The sequence below is a fragment of the Nerophis ophidion genome, linkage group LG01 (assembly GCF_033978795.1).
Source record: "Nerophis ophidion isolate RoL-2023_Sa linkage group LG01, RoL_Noph_v1.0, whole genome shotgun sequence".
NCBI lineage: Eukaryota > Metazoa > Chordata > Actinopteri > Syngnathiformes > Syngnathidae > Nerophis > Nerophis ophidion.
This window is the reverse complement of record NC_084611.1, coordinates 50766916-50788599: the sequence shown is the minus strand read 5'-3', so window position 1 is coordinate 50788599 and position 21684 is coordinate 50766916. Positions and strand designations below refer to the sequence as shown.

The 21684-nt window shown below is 38.4% G+C and overlaps 1 protein-coding gene across 3 annotated transcripts in view; it reads right to left on the bottom strand.

The window, feature by feature from the left end:
* Positions 1-354: 354 nt before the first annotated feature.
* atg4da (autophagy related 4D, cysteine peptidase a) overlaps positions 355-21684 on the bottom strand; it is a 41687-nt gene continuing 20357 nt past the window's right edge. For all 3 annotated transcript variants that reach the window (XM_061906347.1, XM_061906356.1, XM_061906339.1), the window contains 3 exons: positions 7883-7959; positions 7614-7733; positions 355-2866 (listed from right to left, as the gene is read on the bottom strand). In XM_061906347.1, coding sequence (XP_061762331.1) covers positions 2684-2866; positions 7614-7733; positions 7883-7959 — 380 coding nt within the window. In that variant the 3' untranslated portion in view covers positions 355-2683. The remainder of the gene's footprint in view (positions 2867-7613; positions 7734-7882; positions 7960-21684) is intronic.

The window sequence follows — 21684 nt, the reverse complement described above, 5'->3', positions numbered from 1 at the left end:
TTCCCGTGGGACTTTGCTGGGCGCGTTTTGGACATTTTGGGAATCCCGCGACTTGTGGGACTCGAACCAGGGTGTGATTTTTTAAGATTTTTGGGACATTTACCACAATGTTAAACTACTCTGAAAGTGCATTTTTTTGGTGGTCTAAATATATAAAATAAGAAGAAAATATGAATAATATTGAAACATATGCAGTCCTGCAGGAGTCATTTTTAGGAGTTTATGACGCCACATAATTTTTAGGCAATCATCAAACTCTGAACATGTTTGACATGGAATATTCTGTTTACTCACGTGATGGCAGGAGAAAAACAAAAGGAGGCAGCATGATGAGGATGATGATGATGACGAAGCGTGATTTCAGTGAAATTTAATCAGCAACAACAACAAACATTTCAGTGGTAGACGTCTTATTAAAAATATAATGAAAAAGTCAGATGTGTTCTGTCCAAATGAGCAGATATGTCGAGGGAAAAAAAGCTTTCATTTGCATAATTCGATAGCGCTGTCTATCCATTTATGGGGTATCGGACTGTCTGATTGTGGCGTTCCGCTCCCTGTATGATCAGTGTCAGAGCTTGGTCCGCATTGCCGGCAGTAAGTCGGACACATTTCCAGTGAGGGTTGAACTCCGCCATGGCTGCTCTTTGTCACCGATTCTGTTCATAACTTTTATGGACAGAATTTCTAGGCGCAGTCAAGGCGTTGAGGAGTTCCGGTTTGGTGGCCGCGGGATTAGGTCTCTGCTTATTGCAGATGATGTGGTCCTGTTGGCTTCATCTGGCCGGGATCTTCAGCTCTCACTGGATCGGTTCGCAGCAGAGTGTGAAGCGACCGGAATGAGAATCAGGACCTCTAAGTCAGAGTCCATGGTTCTCTCCCAGAAAAGGGTGGAGTGTCATCTCCGGGTTGGGGAGGAGACCCTGCCCCAAGTGGAGGAGTTCAAGTACCTAGGAGTCTTGTTCACGAGTGAGGGAAGAGTGGATCGTGAGATCGACAGGCGGATCGGTGCGGCGTCTTCAGTATTGCAGACGTTCTACCGATCCGTTGTGGTGAAGAAGGAGCTGAGCCGGAAGGCAAAGCTCTCAATTTACCGGTCGATCTACATTCCCATCCTCACCTATGGTCATGAGCTTTGGGTCATGACCGAAAGGATAAGATCACGGGTACAAGCGGCCGTAATTAGTTTCCTCCGCCGTGTGGCGGGGCTCTCCCTTAGAGATAGGGTGAGAAGCTCTGTCATCGAGGAGGAACTCAAAGTAAAGCCGCTGCTCCTCCACATCGAGAGGAGCCAGATGAGGTGGTTCGGGCATCTGGTCAGGATGCCACCCGAACGCCTCCCGAGGGAGGTGTTTAGGGCACGTCCAACCGGTAGGAGGCCAAGGGGAAGACCCAGGACACGTTGGGAAGAGTATGTCTCCCGGCTGGCCTGGGAACGCCTCGGGATCCCCCGGGTAGAGCTGGACAAAGTGTCTGGGGAGAGGGAAGTCTGGGCTTCCCTGCTTAGGCTGCTGCCCCCGCGACCCGACCCCGGATAAGCGGAAGAAGATGGATGGATAGATATATTTTTCCACATTCTGTCTCCCACAGTTAAAGTGTACCTATGATGAAAATTACAGACCTCGCTCATCATTTTAAGAGGGAGAAGTAGCACAATCGGTGGCTGACTAAATACTTTTTTGCCCCACTGTATATATATATATATATATATATATATATATGTATGTTGATATATTTATACACACATACATACATGTACACACACAAATATATAAATATACATACATTATATATGTATATAGAATAGAAAGTGCTTTATTGATCCCTGGGGGAAATTCAGCTATATATATATATATATATATATATATATATATATATATATATATATATATATATATATATATATATATATATATATATATATATATATATATATATATAAAAAAGCCAGTGTTATAGGTGACTTGAGTAAATTATTAGTTTAAAAAAATGCAGCTTTTTCTCATTACATTCCAATGTTTTTTTTTTTTTTAAAAGATCGATATGTTAATGTTTTAAAGTACACAACTTTCTAAATTTGACCAGACACATTAGGTGTATATGCACAAAGCATTGGATCGGTATTGCCGATACTGTTCAACCCTGTATTTGACTCGGTATCGAATCGGAAAGAAAATCAGCGATATCGCACTAATTTGGACAGAACATGGCATCATAACTATCCACAGTTTTTCCAATGTTGGAAGTGAGTATTGTTCAGGAAAAAAAAACAGAAAGTAAACTATGAACTACATTTTTCTTTACAGCAGTTCAGACATTTAGAGCTTTTTTTCCCTCCAAAGTTTAGTGAAATACAGCAATGTACACGTGCACAGCCACACTTTCATTCCGCTGATAAATAGCCAAAGAACCACGTACACAATGTACACCTTCTACTAGAAAGGTCTATTCTGTCCCTTACCAGTTCATTTTGAGGACAAGAGTCCATTCAAGTGGACTTTGGGACAGGTGCTTGTTGTCCTCCACAGCCTTAACCACCGTTCTCACCAAAGGGACCACCTCATACCTGGATATCTTATAGAACCCATCATGTGTGAGGGGTGAAAATAAATAGAAGACAACTAGTTTGTGTTTCCAGGTCACGTGGTACTACCCCTTCCCCGCAGGTGACGGCCTCCTCCGCTCACAGGAAGACAAAGTCATCGCTGCGTCGTCGGCTGCTGACCTGACTTGCTCTGCCCGGGGGCAGGATGTGAGGCGCTGGCTCGCCGTGGTGACTGCTGGGACCCTCCAGTCCAAAGTCCTGACCCAGGCCTTCCACAAAGGTGAAGATGGGGTACTTTTCCGCCGAGGATGACGACAGGGCCTGGGAGGACGACACAAGGGGTTAGCCATGATGAATGTTAAAGAACTCGTTGTGGAGAGTTTGGATCATGTTGATAAGATGGAATAATTTTTGGTGATTTAAACCCCAATTGTATTTGGCCACCTGCCTTGACTCACATGTGAACTTGAAGTGCCATCCCATTCCTAACCCATGGGCTTCAATATGTCGTCAGTCCACCTTTTGCAGCTATTACAGCCTCAACTCCTCTGGGAAGGCTGTCCACAAGGTTGCCGAGTGTGTTTATAGGAATTCTCCACCATTCCTTCAAAAGCGAGAAGGCCTGACTCTCAGTCTCCGTTCTAATTCATGCCAAAGGTGTTCTATCGGGTTCAGGTCAGGACTCTGTGCAGGCCAGTCAAGTTCATCCACATCAGACTCTGTCATCCACGTCTTTATGGACCTTGCTATGTGCACTGGTGCATAGTCACGTTGGAAGAGGAAGGGGCCCGCTCCAAACTGTTCCCACAATGGTTGGGAGCATGGAATTGTCCAAAATGTTTTTGTATCCTGGAGCATGCAAAGTTTCTTTCACTGGAACTAAGGGGCCAAGCCCAACTCCTGAAAAACATCCATCGATTTTCTACCGCTTGTCCCTTTAGGGGTGGCAGGGGGTGCTGGAGCCTATCTCAGTTGCATTCGGGCGGAAAGCGGGGTACACATAGATATACATATATATACAGACATAGATACACACACACACGCACACGCACACACACACACACACACACACACACAGACACAGACACAGACACAGACACAGACACACACACACACACACACACACACTTTGGTTTTAATGTAAAAATGCAGGGCAGTTGCCAGAAGTTTACCGTAACATAGATGGAATGAAAAAAACTGTACTTTTTTTTTTTTACATTAATATTCAAGCAAATGAGCTGCCAGTTTTTATTTTACCGTAAAATCTAAGGTTACTGTTTTCTTAGTGTATTACTATAGATGGACAAACAGTACCAAAGTTGTTTTTACAGAAAAAAGAAAAACTGTTTGTAGCTGAGATAGGCGCCAGCGCCCCCCGCGACCCCAAAAGGGAATAAGCGGTAGAAAATGGATGGATGGAGGTTAGCTCAGTCGCCAGAATTTCAGCATAAAGTATGTTGTCATTTTTACAGTGTTGTACACTTTCATTGATAACTTGGCTTCGAAATCATAAGTCAAGCATATATTAAGTGTTTATTGTGAAATGTGTGATAATGTAGTATTTTGTTGCATTATTAGATCATGTTAAAGTTTAAAAGCTATGCAGATATGCATATTAGAGATAAGCATGCGGTACACTTATTTTTTTTAATGTCAAAGCGGAATGAAATAATACGGTTAGTAAAAAAAAAAAAAATAGATAAATTACTTTAATACCGCTTATTATTTCCAGGCTTTTGCAGGCCACGTGAAATGATGTGGCAGGCCGGATTGGGTTAATCAAAAATATATAATTAAATATTTGCTCGTCAACTTGATTTATAATTTCAAAGCAAGTAAATCTGTAAGTAAAAATTATTACTGGAGAATTTTTATTTTTATTTTGCAAATTGTGCAACGAGGCTATTATGTAAATATTTATGTACATTAACCGTTACAAGCAGCCATAATTGCAATGTGGCCCTCAATTCGTTTGATAGGAATTGCTGATTAAAAAGCCCACAAAATATCATTTGTTTTGTAAACATATTTGCTTTTTTTTTTTTTATCCTTTTTAATCACCTTTGTCACTACTATAGCATCCATAAAAAAGAACAAACACGCGCATAATGTCGGATTATGCAAAGTGGGACAATAATGTCATTGAGCCATTACCTCCCTGCTTGGCACTCAGCATCAAGGGGTGGAATTGGGGGTTAAATCACCAAAAATGATTCCCGGGCGTGGCCACCGCCGCTGCTCACTGCTCCCCTCACCTCCCAAGGGGTGATCAAAGGTGATGGGTGAAATGCAGAGAATAATTTCGCCACACGTAATGTGTGTGTGTGTGTGTGTGTGTGTGTGTGTGTGTGTGTGTGTGTGTGTGAGACAATCATTGGGACTTTATAGGGGTGTAACGGTACACAAAAATGTAGGTTCGGTACGTACCTCGGTTTAGAGGTCACGGTTCGGTTCATTTTCAGTACAGTAAGAAAACAACAAAATATAAATTTTTTGGTTACTTATTTACCAAATTTGCAAAATCTTTCACCAAAAATATTTTTCTTAGTGGAATATTTGACGTGAAGTAATGGGAACCTTGGATAGGTCAATAATTCATAATAACATTGATTTTGATTCAATATTATGTTTTGAGCAATGACAGTTTGAAAGAAAAAAAAAACAGCTTTGTTTTATTAGTCAACATTGAAACTTTTTCTAAATTATATTTAACCTTTACGCTTTTTTATTTCACTTTTGTTATGTGTTTGTTTATTTTAATAGCATTTTTTCGAATGTGCCGTGGGCCTTTAAAACATTAGCTGTGGGTCGCAAATGGTTTCCGGGGCACACTTTTGACACCCCTGCTTTAGATAATAAAAAATAAAATCTGATAAATCAAAGGATAAAAAGCAGAGCCTGGCGACGCATGCGCGTTTATCATAACTCTCTCGCTCTCTCTGTCTCTGCCCCTCCCTCACCAACGTTGCTGCGTGCACAAATTGTTGTGTTTTTAACCCCTTCTTAACCCTGAATGTACATTGAAAATACATGCAACCCTATTTGAGGCATTTAGGAAACTCCGCCCGGACAGCCCCGCAAAAGAGGACGGGTCCGGTGAAAAGAGGACGTATGGTCAGTCTATCCTAGCCCTGTCGTTGCTAGGATCCCGTATGTTGTGCCTCAGTGTGCATTGTTTACACAACGTGCGGTGCGCTACTTACAGTTGTGATCAAAATTATTCAACCCCCAAACAATTTTGGTGTTTTAGCAAGTTGGACATTTATTCCATATTTTGTTTATAGTCATATCAAATAAAGATGTGTCAAATAGACAAATGTAACTTAAATTGTAACACTGTATTTTACAAAATATCAAAAAAGGACATTTTTCTTGATATCTCATTGACAAAATTATTCAACTTCCTAGTTACATGCATCTTTAGTACTTAGTAGAACACCCTTATGCAGTAATTACATCCTTCAAACGTGATACATAACCGGACACAAGCTTCTTGCAACGATCTACAGGTATTTTAGCCCATTCCTCTTGGGCAAAGGCCTCCAGTTCATTCATATTTTTGGGCTTGCGTACTGCAACTGCCTTCTTCAAGTCCCACCACAGGTTTTCTATAGGATTTAGGTCGGGCGACTGTAAAGGCCACTCAAGTCTTCCAGCCCTTCTTCTGCAACCACTCTGATGTTGATTTGGAGGTATGCTTGGGATCGTTGTCCTGTGTGAAGGTCCAACGTCTCCCAAGCCTCAGCTTCGTCACTGACTTCATGACATTTGCAGCTAATATATCCTGGTAGGAAATAGAATTCATAATGCCTTGAACGCGCTGGGAATTCCCGGTACCTGAGGCAGAGGAACAGCCCCAGAGCATGATTGACCCCCCACCATGCTTAACAGTAAGCAAGGTGTTCTTCTCTTTGTAAGCTTCATTTTTTGTCCTCCAGACATAACATTGATTCATAGGCCCAAAGAGTTCCACTTTTGTCTCATCACTCCATAGAACAGTTTCCCAAAACCTTTGGGGTTTGTCCAGATGATTTTTGGCATACTGGAGTCTATTTTTCTTCTGCCCGGTAGTCAGAAGTGGGTTGCACCTGGGAATTCTGGCATGGAGGCCTTCATCTCGTAGTGCGCGCCTTATTGTCTGGGACGAAACCTGCGTTCCCCCCTCTGCAATGTCCTGTTGTAGTTCCTCAGCTGTTACCCGGGGGTTTTTCACCGCTGTACGCTTCAAATACCGGACGTCAGTTGCACACAGCATCCTCTTTCTACCACGCCCAGGTTGTGTTTCCACTGTGCCTTTAGCTTTAAACTTGCGAATTATGCTCCCAACTGTGTCTCTTGGAATGTGTAATGTCTTTGCTATTTTCTTATATCCATATCCCTTCTTATGAAGAGAAATTACCTCCTCTCTTGACTTCTTTGACCACTCAATGGACTTCACCATGTTGCAAATACACCTTGACTATCTACAGGAAGCTGAGCGTCACAGTCTTTTTCAATCAGTTTAATTGTTGCTCGTTATGGTTCTAATCACATCTACAGGTGTTTTCAACACCTGATTGAAAAGACCTTATTCAAATTCTGTTCTTAAGAGTCATGATCTTCAAGTGGTTGAATAATTTGGTCAATGAGATATTAAGAGAAATAACACTGTTTGGTATGTTACAAAATATAATGTTGTAATTCAAGTTGCATTTGTCTATTTAATGCATCTTTATTTGATATGACTATAAACAAAATATGGAATAAATGTCCAACTTGCTAAAATACCAAAATTGTGTGGGGGTTGAATAATTTTTATAACAACTGTAATATGTCCGTGTGGAAACCGAAACCCCCGTACCGAAACGGTTCAATACAAATACACGTACCGTTACACCCCTAGTACTTTAACTTTAACTTAACCTGAAAAGTACTGGACAAACAGTGATTGGTGGGGGAAAAAAAAGTAAATAAAGTGTTCCTGGAGACGACAGAAAAAGTCTGACTATTAAACATTTCAAATAAAACTCACATTTTGTAGTGTAGTGCATGTGTGATGTGTAATGGAGTGAGAGGCGGTGCAACTCACCAAAGTAACTGCACAACACAAAGACTCAAAGTCTTTCTTGTTCCTGGCGTAAAAGCCGATGGTGCAGCTGGGGTCCATTCGGGTGAAGGGCATCTTTTTGGGAGAACTACAGTGGAACGACTGAAAGTAAAAGAAGCTATTTAGGAAAATCTCCACATTGCGCTCGTGATCTGCTAGGTCACACATGAGTGAGCCAGAATGTCACATTGTCACAGTGTCTGAGTGTCATGGGGGGACAAGGTCAGATGGGGTGCTTGGGTGCTGCTGACCTCCAGTGGGAAGTTGACATGAGTGACATCCACAACGGCCTGGCAGTAGTGCGGGTCTAAATACAGCAGCTGCTCATCTGAAAGACATTCACAATCACATCTTAGACATATTACTCACACACTGACAGGCACACAGTAGCTGATCCTGCACATCTAAAAGTTAAAGGGGAACTGCACTTTTTCCTTTTAATTGTGCTTATTGTTTACAATCATTATGAGGGACAAGAACAACAGTCTTCTTTTTTTTTAATAATAGAAAAATAAAACACTTGAAAGATGCGTCTAATGGGAATCATTGTTGTAGCCTTCAAAGTCTAAGACAACTTCAAAACCCTCCATCAATCCTTTATATACGCACTGCAAGCATATACAGTATATAATGTAGTAACAGACACCTTCATAACAATATGTCATATGTACAATTTACACACTGAAAGTATATATATATATATATATATATATATATATATATATATATACACACATATATATAATGTAGTAACAGACACCTTCACAACAATATGTAATATGTACAATATACACACTGCAAGTATATATATATATATTTATATATATATATATATATATATATATATATATATATACAATGTAGTAACAGACACCTTCATGACAATATACACACTGCCAGACACCTTCAAAATATGTAATATGTACAATATACACACTGCCAGTATATATATATAATGTAGTAACAGACACCTTCATAATACAGGGTTTCCCACACATTCATTTATTTGTGGCGTCCCGCCATAAAAGAATTATGGCCGCCACAAATATAAAAAAAAACACTAAAAAAATTAAATAAAAACTTTTTTTTTTTCCGGCTTTTGACTCGCTTGACCGCTCATAAAAGCAATGGGACTCTGTCTGTGAATGGAACTTGTAGGTACATATTATATAAATATGTAAATATTATATAATTATGTATATAAATATGTACATAAAGTGTTGTAATGATATCCCAACTCCGTGTTCTTCTTGGTCATCGCCGCCGCCACTGTCCCCCCAAGCCACCCGCCGCCCGACCACACCACAAATAAATGCCTGACCTGTGGGAAACACTGTAATATTTAATACCGGGGGTGCTAATTAATTTAAAACCTCTTCTCACTCCTGCGCTTACCAAAGGCATGCGGTAAAAGTAAGCATGCGTTAATTATTTTGAAACCTCTTCTCACTCCGGCACTTATCAATCAATCAATGTTTACTTATATAGCCCTAAATCACTAGTGTCTCAAAGGGCTGCACAAACCACAACACAAACCACTACGACATCCTCGGTAGGCCCACATAAGGGCAAGGAAAACTCACACGCAGTGGGACGTCGGTGACAATGATGACTATGAGAACCTTGGAGAGGAGGAAAGCAATGGATGTCGAGCGGGTCTAACATGATACTGTGAAAGTTCAATCCATAATGGATCCAACACAGTCGCGAGAGTCCAGTCCAAAGCGGATCCAACACAGCAGTGAGAGTCCCGTTCACAGCGGAGCCAGCAGGAAACCATCCCAAGCGGAGGCGGATCAGCAGCACAGAGATGTCCCCAGCCGATACACAGGCAAGCGGTACATGGCCACCGGATCGGACCGGACCCCCTCCACAAGGGAGAGTGGGACATAGAAGAAAAAGAAAAGAAACGGCAGATCAACTGGTCTAAAAAGGGAGTCTATTTAAAGGCTAGAGTATACAAATGAGTTTTAAGGTGAGACTTAAATGCTTCTACTGAGGTGGCATCTCGAACTGTTACCGGGAGGGCATTCCAGAGTACTGGAGCCCGAACGGAAAACGCTCTATAGCCCGCAGAATTTTTTTGGGCTTTGGGAATCACTAATAAGCCGGAGTCCTTTGAACGCAGATTTCTTGCCGGGACATATGGTACAATACAATCGGCAAGATAGGATGGAGCTAGACCGTGTAGTATTTTATACGTAAGTAGTAAAACCTTAAAGTCACATCTTAAGTGCACAGGAAGCCAGTGCAGGTGAGCCAGTACAGGCGTAATGTGATCAAACTGCAGGTGAAAAGAATGGGGGGGATGAGTCCACGACGGAGCTAGAAAACCTGGAGCAACAGGTCCTGCAGTTTTTTCAGTCTAAGAACATTGAAATAGACAGTAATGCTATCTCTGCCTGTCATACCCTCCCTCGAAGGGATAACTTGGCAAAACAAGCAATTATTATAAGGTTTACGAACAGGAAAGTAAAAACTGATCTTTTGAGACAGTCTAAAAAATTAAGAGGTACGGCAGTGTACATTAATGAGCACTTAACAAAAAAAAACTCGGACATAGCAAGACAGGCTAGGGCCCTAAAGAAACAAGGGAAAATTCAGTCCACGTGGACACGGAATTGCAAAGTCTGGATAAAACTACAGGGCACGCCTGAAGAAGCAAAGGTTCTAGTAATCAGAGAAATGGGGGAGCTTGAAAAGTACAAATGATGAAACCAGAAATCATGTTGCCAACTTGGTAATTGAATGTTAATATAACAGCAAATGAATGAGTGAAATATGAACTTTGCACTATGTTTGAAAACGATATAGACCCTGAAAAAAATGTCTTCAATGGCATAGCAATGAATTGCAAATATTATACAGATGAACAATATAATGACAGTATAAAATTAAGTAACCAATTAACAATTATACATAATAGTAGAAGTCTGTCTGCAAACTTTCACCATATAAAGGAATTTTTAAGTCAATTTGTAAAACCTTTTAGCATTATAGCAATATCAGAAACTTGGATAACTCAAGAAAAAAGTGTAGATTTTGGTCTGAATGGATATGAATTTGTGCATTTGGATAGAATAGATAAAAAGGGAGGAGGAGTAGCACTCTATATTGATAAAAATCTAAACTTTATTAAAGTTGAAAATATGACATCTATCATTGAACAAGTAATGGAATGTATAACGGTAGAGATTATAAGAGAAGGAAGAAAAAATATCCTAGTTAGTTGTATATATAGAACTCCGGGATCCAAAATAGAAACCTTCACCAAAGCTATGGAAGGATTATTTTATAAGTTGAATAACAAAGAAATATTTATTAGTGGAGACTTTAACATTGACTTAATACATACAAGTAGCAATAGAGAAACAGCTGAATTTATAGACACAATGCACAGTATGAGTTTGATATCTTTGATAAATAAACCAACAAGAATCACATCACATAGTGCCACCCTAATTGACAATATATTTACCAATATAATGGATGACAACCTAATATGTGGAATCTTGATAAATGATATAAGTGATCATCTCCCAGTCTTTGTGGTCTACAACTGTGCCAGTAAAATTAAAATTAAGAATGAATGTGAAACTGTCTATAAAAGAATCATAACAGAGAAAACGCTCAACAAATTCAAGAATGAACTACAAAAGCAAAATTGGAATACTATTTATGATAAAAAAGAAGTTAATACAGCTTATGAAGAATTCTTAAAACACATTTAAAATACTATATGATGGAAATTGTCCAGTAGTAAATTATAAAAGGAAGTCAAACTACGGCGAGTTTAAACCGTGGATGACTAAAGGACTCCAAAATGCCTGTAAAAAAAAGAATATTTTATATAAGGAATTTATAAAAAATAGAACTTTAGTAAATGAAAATAAATATAAAAAATATAAAAATAAACTAATCAATATAATCAGAATGTGTAAAAAAGATTATTATATAACTAAACTGGAATATAACAAGAATAATATAAGAGGTGTATGGAAAATATTAAATGGTATTATTAGAAATAAAACTGATGATAATCAATACCCACCATACTTTATGGAAAATAACAACATGATTAAGGATAAGGAGGTGATAGTAAATACATTTAATGATTATTTTATAAATATTGGACCGAAACTAGCAGAAGAGATAAAGGTAGAAGGGACAAAAATAGATGCAGCAGATTGTATCAACCCAAACCCTAAAACAATGTTTTTAAAACCAGTAGTAGAAAGAGAAATTAGGGACATAGTCAAAAGTTTTAAGAACAAAACAAGCAAAGATGTGGATGATATAGACATGCAAACTTTAAAGTATGTGATGGATGGAATTAGTGCTCCATTAGCGTATCTATTTAACCTTTCATTTGAAATGGGAGTATTTCCTCAACTAATGAAAATTGCAAAAGTTGTTCCTATTCACAAAGCGGGAGACGGACACTTATTCACAAACTACAGACCAATCTCAATATTACCACAGTTCTCCAAAATATTGGAAAAAATATTTATAAATAGATTCGATGGCTTTGTAGAAAAAAATGAATTATTAACAGATAGGCAGTATGGTTTCAGGAATAATCGATCAACAGCACAAGCATTAACAGATTTAATTGAAGAAATAACTGATAGTATTGATAAAAATAAATATACAATAGGAGTATTCTTAGATCTTAAGAAGGCTTTTGATACAGTAGACCATAGTATTCTTATTAGAAAAATGGAAAAATATGGTTTTAGGGGTATTGTTCTGGAATGGATAAAAAGTTATTTATCTGATAGAAAGCAGTTTGTACAGATATAACAAAAAAAATCATGTTGGTTAAATATTAAATGTGGGGTACCACAGGGGTCAGTCTTAGGGCCCAAGATGTTCATCATGTATATAAATGATATTTGTAAAGTAACTGAAAACCTTAAATATGTGTTATTTGCGGATGACACCAATGTACTCTGTTCTGATGTGGATTTGCAGCAGCTCCTGAGGACCGTCACCATGGAGATGTATAAACTAAAAAAATGGTTTGATGCTAATAAATTATCATTAAACCTAAATAAAACTAACTTTATGTTATTTGGAAATAAGAGAAATGATATAGATGTAAAATTGTATATGGACAATGTTAGTATAGAAAGAGTAAACAAAATCAAATTTTTGGGTGTGATCTTGGACCACAGGATCTGCTGGAAGTCACACATTACATACATCAAAGGGAAGTTGGCCAGAAGTATTGCTGTCCTGGGTAAAACAAGGCACATTCTTAATCAAAAAACATTACACACTCTTTATTGTACACTTGTTTTACCATATTTGAGTTACTGTCTAGAAGTTTGGGGAAATACATACAGGACGAACATCCAACCACTATTCATAATGCAAAAAAGGGCCATCAGACTGATACATAACACAGGACCCCGAGAACACACTAATGGATTATTTATAAAAACATTTGATTTAAAACTACCAGATCTCATCCAACTCAAGACTGCCCAAATGATTTATAAAGCAAGTAAACATTTACTTCCAACAGGGTTACAGAGAAGATTTTTACAAAGAGAAGGGAATTATAATTTAAGAGGAGAACTACTTTTTAAGATCCAATATTGTAGAACAACGCAGAAACGAATGAGTATAACAATAGCAGGGGTTAAAATATGGAACTGTTTAAAGGATGAAATAAAACACAGCACCAACATAAACCAGTTTAAAAAGCTTTTTAAATCATTTATCATTAGTAAATATAAGAAAGAAGAGCAAACATTGTTTTAGAAAGACAATAATATATAATATGTATATAAATACAATTTATGATTTCATAATTATACATATAGGTTATATTAAAATGTATATATTACCACTTTATATGGAATTTAAATGAATTGTGTATATATAATATATATATATATATATATGTGTGTGTATATATATATATATATATATATATATATATATATATATAAGTGTACAAATGTATATGTTTGATTTAAATGTTAAACTGTGTATATGAGATGTGTGCTACATATATGTTGCTTATATATTGTTTAAAAAAAAAAAAGTAATATAAGTGAAGCATGTTTTAGATTTTATATATTTTGAACCTTGTTCTTGTTGTGATGGGGTAGGTTTATATAAGCGTTGCTTCAACCTACACCCTTTCGGCTCAATCATTGCACAAATGAGTGTTTTTTTTTTTTGTTTGTTTTTTTTTTTCTTTTCTTGTTGTTGTTCTTTGTTTTATGTGAAGATTGCCGAAATAAATACATTGATTGATTGATTGATAAACTTTCTTGTTCTTGTCAAAAGTCTAGCAGCCGCATTTTGTACCAACTGTAATCTTTTAATGCTAGACATGGGGAGACCCGAAAATAATACGTTACAGTAGTCGAGGCGAGACGTAACAAACGCATGGATAATGATCTCAGCGTCTTTAGTGGAAAGAATGGAGCGAATTTTAGCGATATTACGGAGATTAAAGAAGGCCGTTTTAGTAACGCTTTTAATGTGTGCCTCAAAGGAGAGAGTTGGGTCGAAGATAATACCCAGATTCTTTACCGAGTCACCTTGTTTAATTGTTTGGTTGTCAAATGTTAGAGTTGTATTATTAAATAGAGTTCGGTGTCTAGCAGGACCGATAATCAGCATTTCCGTTTTTTTGGCGTTGAGTTGCAAAAAGTTAGCGGACATCCATTGTTTAATTTCATTAAGACACGCCTCCAGCTGACTACAATCCGGCGCGTTGGTCAGCTTTAGGGGCATGTAGAGTTGGGTGTCATCAGCATAACAGTGAAAGCTAACACCGTATTTGCGTATGATGTCACCTAGCTGCAGCATGTAGATGCTGAAGAGTGCAGGGCCAAGGACCGAACCCTGGGGAACTCCACACGTTACCTTAACGTAGTCCGAGGTCACATTGTTATGGGAGACACACTGCATCCTATCAGTAAGATAAGAGTTAAACCAAGACAGGGCTAAGTCTGACATACCAATAAGTGTTTTGATACGTTCTAATAAAATATTATGATCGACGGTATCGAAGGCAGCGCTAAGATCGAGGAGCAGCAACATAGATGACGCATCAGAATCCATCGTTAGCAATAGATCATTAGTCATTTTTGCGAGGGCTGTCTCCGTGGAGTGATTTGCCCTGAAATCGGATTGAAAGGTTTCACATGGATTGTTAGACGCTAAGTGTTCATTTAACTGCTCCGCAACAATTTTTTCGAGGATTTTTTAAATAAAGGGAAGGTGAGACACCTGTCGGTAGTTTACCATGAGGTCAGGATCGAGGTTAGGTCTTTTAAGAAGAGGATGAATAACCACTTTTTTGAATGCTAGGGGAACAGTGCCCGAGGAAAGTGATACGTTTATAATATTTAGTAGCATTGATGGACCTAATAATACAAACAGCTCCTTGATCAGTTTCCCAGGAAGAGGGTCAAGTAAACATGTTGTTTGTTTCATTCCATTCACACGTTGTAACAATTCCTCTAATGTTATTTCCTCAAAACGAGAGAAACTATTTTGGAGGGCAGTATCCGCCGTATATACAATCGTATTAGTGTTAATAGAACCCAGTCGTAGCTGGGACGCATTGTCTTTAATCTCCTTTCTAATGACTTCAATTTTCTTACTAAAGAATTGCATAAAGTCATCAGCTGAGTGGGTGGAGCTACTGGAAGGGGTCCCTTGTTGGGTTAGCGATGCTACCGTACTAAACAAAAATTTAGGATCGTTTTTATTACGGTGAATGAGATTTGAGTAATATTTAGCTTTAGCTAAGGTAAGCATGTGTTTATAAGTTATTAAACTATCACTCCATGCTTGATGGTGCACCTCAAGTTTAGTCGTGCGCCATTTGCGTTCCAGCTTTCTACATAATAATTTCTGAGCTCTAGTTTCTTCTGTAAACCACGGGGTACGGTTTTTTGGAGCCTTTTTTAACTTTAGCGGTGCTATGTTATCAATGGTTTCGCGCAGGGCGTCGTTAAAGTTGTTAGTGAGGTTATCAATAGAGCCCAAATACTTTGGGAATGGTGCCATTACCGAGGGCAGTAGGTCAGCAAGAGTTGTCGTTGTGGCCGTATTAATGTTGTGGCTGCTATAGCAGTTATTATTATTATTAGTTTGACGAACATGCGTCTGAACCTCGAATTTTATAAGGTAATGATCGAACAATACTTTAGTAAACGGGAGTATCGTAACTTTGGAAACGGTGATACCCCTGACAAGCACTAGGTCTATCGTATTACCGTTGCGATGCGTGGGTTCATTTATTATTTGTGTGAGACCACAGCTATCAATTATAGTCTGTAGCGCTACGCACGGTGGGTCCGATGGGGTATTCATATGGATATTAAAGTCCCCCATTATGATTATATTATCGGCGTGTGTCACTAGATCAGCAACAAACTCTGAGAATTCATTGATAAAGTCCGAATAGGGCCCTGGGGGGCGGTAGATAACAGCCAGGTGTAGAGGCAGCGGTGTGACAGACCTCCTAGTAAGCACCTCAAACGATTTATATTTATTATTTATGTTAGGACTAAGGTTAGAGTTTTTGTTGTATATTAATGCGACCCCCCCACCCCTTTTAAGAGGACGGGCAATATGCGCATGTGTAAAGTTAGGAGGACATGCCTCATTTAGCGCAAAAAAGTTGTTTGGTTTAAGCCAGGTTTCGCTGAGATTAATGACGTTAAGATTGTTGTCTCTGATGATATCATTAACTAACAACGTTTTGGGAGACAATGATCTTATGTTTAAAAAACCTATATTATAGGTAGTGGGCTGTTTTAGGGAATTTTTGATCAAATTATCCGTAGTAGCAATATTAATAATGTTGTGTTTATTATGCCCAGTGCATTTAGTATAATTACGACCATATCTAGGAATTGATACGACGGGAATTTTCCGATTGTTTGTTTGTTGCTTTGATAAACTGCACGCATCATAGTTAGCCACCTCATTAGAACGCATGTCCAACTCTGAAACAATCAAAGCAGAAAAAACTTGTTCTAATTTAACTGACTCCTTACCCAGACCAGTAGTCTCGCATCTTCCATTTAAATCCGGCTTCAGGATGGAGGGAAGTGGTGTTCTGTGGGGATTAGCCTTCTGCTTTGTTTTTAGCCCCGCTCAGCATCCGCGTTTCCGATCACACCGCTGGCGTCTGCTCCGTAGACGGCCCCCGCTGCTCCTATACTCCCCTGCTTCACAGGCCGCTGGATGTAGCCGTCGAAGTATTCCCGTGCTAGTTAGCAGGTCTAGCAAGCACGCGTCTATCATTTCAAAACGGCCCGATCTGTCCACATCCAGAAGTCTCTGGCGGTCGTACGTGATCCCAGAGTGACCACGATGTGAGCCAGCCATAAAGTTTGTAGAATTGTCCGGTATTTCTGCCAGATGTTCCATATTTAGCAAGAGCTCCTCGATGTAGCAGCCCTTCCGGGCGCCGCCATCTTGGAAAAAAGGTATGCAGTACAACATTGAGTGTGATGTAAGCTTGGACCTTAAATCCTACTGAATAGTTCTTAATCTTCTTCCCTTTATGCGATTTCAAATTACCAGTATTGAAATCAGCCACCTCCATTTTGAAAATGATGACAGGGGAAGTGTCACTCGTGACATCAGGCGTTTGACCAGGCGGTAATACTAAGCATGCGCTAATTATTTTGGGAAGCGAGTTTGACCCGGCAGTAATTCAGGGCAGGCGCATACTATATGCCCTGCGGCAATTCAAGGAAATACGGTATGTACAATATACACACTGCAAGTGTGTATATATTAGGGCTGCAACAACTAATCGATTAAATTGATTAAAATAGATTATAAAATTAATTGGCGATTAATTTAAACATCGATTCGTTGGATGTATGCAGTGCGCATGCGCTGAGGCTTTTTTTTTCTTCCTTTCGTTCTTTCCTAAACCTTTATTTATGAACTGCAACATTTACAAAAAGCTGAGAAACAATAATCAAAATAAGTACAAAAAAGTACAAAACAGCGCCAGGGCGGCGCTCAGGCTACGTCTCACGTGGTGGCAGTAAGCCAGCCAATGATGTGTCATGTGCAGCTCATGTGACCAAGCCGTATTCTTTGTCTGAAAACATTCGAAAAATGGCGGAGGTAAACAGAAGCGATAGTGTAAGTGCAATGAAGAAAAGCGTACCACCTAAGTAGTCAAAAGTGTGGGAATTCTTCACCCTAAACAATGCATAGAAGACCGTTTACTGCAAAACGTGCATCATCGACCTTGCGTGACACGGAAGTACGACATCGCTTCGGGAGCACCTTAAGAGGAAGCATGTTGGATCCATGGATGAAGGAAAAAAAAACTCATGGTACGTAACTTTTTAAGTCCAGAGTCAGAGTACATTGATCCGTTGTGTCCGTCTTTGTGTGTTTTTAATATGTTGTTAACGAGGAGATTTTTTAAGGCAATGAAAGGACAGAAATATCTCAGGTTGGTTTCATAATGGATCAATGTAGCCGGGCCCAATAAAGCTATATGAATCTATTTAGATTTGAGTGACGCTTTAGTATAACTAAACGTTATGAAGGTGCTGGAATATTTCATGCTATTATTCACAGGCAGCCTAAAATGAATCCTTTATTATTCACAACAGAGACGAGTACAATATCTGATTCTGTTCTGATGAGTTACATTTCTGTGTTATTATTGTTGTATGCTGCATCCACAATGTCCATTTATTTCATTTAGCTTTTTTTCAATGTGGTGGTGTAATTAGATAGATAGATAGATAGATAGATAGATAGATAGATAGATAGATAGATAGATAGATAGATAGATAGATAGATAGATAGATAGATAGATAGATAGATAGATAGATAGATAGATAGTACTTTTATTGATTCCTTCAGGGGGTTTCCTCAGGAACATTTAAATTCCAGTAGCAGTGTACAGAATTGAGATCGAATTTAAAAAGTAAATAACGGGGGTTTAAATGGAAAAAAAAAAAAAGAAAATATTACAATAAGAATAAAAATAAAAAAGCAACATAAGAATAAAAATACAACAGTAAAAATAACAATATAACAAGAAAAACTAGGCAGCAGTGACCATGATATGAAAAAATGTGCCTTTTACATCAGAAATTATTAAATAAATCAACTAAGTATGTATTGATTTACATGTAAATGTTGCTACGATGTACGTTCATGATATGGTTTCTCTCATTTCAGAAAGAAACAAGCCAGCATTAGAGACTTGGCCCAAAGGAAGGTGTGCACACCACAGTAAGCGGCTGCATTGACTGATAGTGTCCTAAATATGTTGGTAACTGACATGAGGCCACTATCAATGGTGGAGGATGACGGTTTCAGAAAAATAATTTACGTCCTCAACCCCGGTTACACTCTTCCCTCGAGGAACCATTTTACCAAACTGATGGAGAGGAAGTACAAGCGGACATTCTATGCAGTGTAGACTGACATAAAAGCCACCCAGAGCAAAATTGCTCTCACTACTGATGTGTGGACAAGTGTAGCCTACCTTGGCAATACATGCCACCACATTGGACACAAATGGAACATGAAGTCAATCTTGCCTTAAGACCATGCCACTAGAGGAAAGACATTCAGCATCCAACATTGCAGAATGGTTGGAATAGGTAGCAGGCAGGTTTGAAATTCCCCTAAGCAAAATTATTGCTATTGTGCATGACAATGGTGCAGTTTATAAAAAAAAAAAAAACATTTTTGTAAGACTTGCCTTGTAATTTTTATGTTTGGCAAGTTGAAAGGTCATGGTGCCAGTATGTGTTTTTAAAAAATAAAGTATTGGAAAGGATAGACATGTACTTTGTCTTTTTTATCCGATTATTAATCGAAGTAATAATCGACAGATTAATCAATTATCAAATTAATCGTCAGTTGCAGCCCTGATATATATATAATATAGTAACAGACACCTTCATAACAATATGTAATATGTACAATATACACACTGCAAATATATATATATATATATATATATATATATATATATATATATATATATATAATGTGGGCTTCACGGTGGAAGAGGGGTTAGTGCGTCTGCCTCACAATACGAAGTTCCTGCAGTCCTGGGTTCAAATCCAGGCTCGGGATCTTTCTGTGGGGAGTTTGCATGTTCTCCCCGTGAATGCGTGGGTTCCCTCCGGGTATTCCGGCTTCCTCCCACTTCCAAAGACATGCACTTGGGGATAGGTTGATTGACAACACTAAATTGGCCTTAGTGTTTGAATGTGAGTGTGAATGTTGTCTGTCTATCTGTGTTGGCCCTGCGATGAGGTGGCGACTTGTCCAGGGTTTACCCCGCCTTCCACCCGATTGTAGCTCAGATAGGCGCCAGCGCCCCCCGCGACCCCAAAAGGGAATAAGCGGTAGAAAATGGATGGATGGATATATATAATGTAGTAACAGACACCTTCATAATAATATGTAACATGTACAATATACACACTGCAAATATATATAATGTAGTAACAGACACCTTCATAACAATATGTAATATGTACAATATACACACTGCAAGTATATATATATAATGTATTAACAGACACCATAACAATATGTAACATGTACAATATACACACTGCAAATATATATAATGTAGTAACAGACACCTTCATAACAATATGTAATATGTACAATATACACACTGCAAGTATATATATATAATGTATTAACAGACACCTTCATAACAATATGTAATATGTACAATATACACACTGCAAGTATATATATATATATATATATATATATATATAATGTAGTAACAGACAGTTTCATAACAATATGTAATATCTACTATATAAACACTGCAAGTGTATATACATATAGTGTAGTAACAGACACTTTCATAACTGTATGTTGTTGTTGGCATCCGTCAGTCTCGGAAGACAATATGTAATATGTACAATACACACACTGGAATATATATAACGTAGTAATAGACACCTTCATAATAGTATGTAATATGTACAATATACACACTGCAAGGTTGTAAAATGTGGACTGGGAAAACCTTCCAAATAGGGATTTGGAAAATCAGGAAAACTGGGAATTCCTGGAATTTTTTTTAAAACTTGGATGATGGAAGTTTGATTGTCCAAGGTGAGTGAGTGTGTGGACGGTGGACCAGTTCAAACCGATTGACAATTGTGGGAATTGAAGATGGAATGGTCAAAACGGTTGAAAAATGTGGACCAAGAAAACTTTCAAATAGGGCTTTGGAAAATTGGGAACTCCTGGAATTTTTTTTTTTTTTTTTTTTTTTTTTTTAATTTGAGGGTGAAAGTTTGATTGTCCAAGGTGAGTAGAGTGTGTGGAACGGTTTAAATCATGTGGGAAATGAGGGAATTGACGGTAGAATGGTCAAAACGGTTGAAAAATGTGGACTGTGAAAACAAATAGGGCTTTGAAAAAACGGGAATTCTGGTAATTCCTGGATTTTTTTTTTTTTTACTTGGACACTGGAATTGTGATGGTCCAAGGTGAGTGGAGTGTGTGGATGGTGGAACGATTCAAACCTGTTGAGAAATGTGGGAATTGAAGGTAGAATGGTCAAAACAGTTGAAAAATGTGGACTGTGAAAACTTTCCAAAGAGCGTTACGGAAGCTCAGGAATTCTGGGGATTCCTGGAATTTTTTAAAAACTTGGATAATGCAATTTGATTGTCCAAGGTGAGTAGAGTGTGTGGATGCTGGAACAGTTCAAACTGATTGAGAAATGTGGGAATTGAAGGTGGAATGGTCAGAACGGTTGAAAGATGTGAACTGAAAACTTTCCAAATAGGGCTTTGGAAAATCGGGAATTCCTGGGATTTTTTTTTAAACTTTGAGAATGGAAGTTTGATTGTCCAAGGTGAGTGGATGTGCGTGGAACGGTTCAATCGGTTGGGAAATGCGGAAATTGAAGGGGTAGTGGTCAAAACGGTTGAAAAATGTGGACTGTGAAAACTTTCCAAATAGTGTTCCGGAAAATCAGGAATTTTAGGAATTCCTGGACTTTTTTAAAAACTTAGATAACGGAAGTTTGATTGTCCAA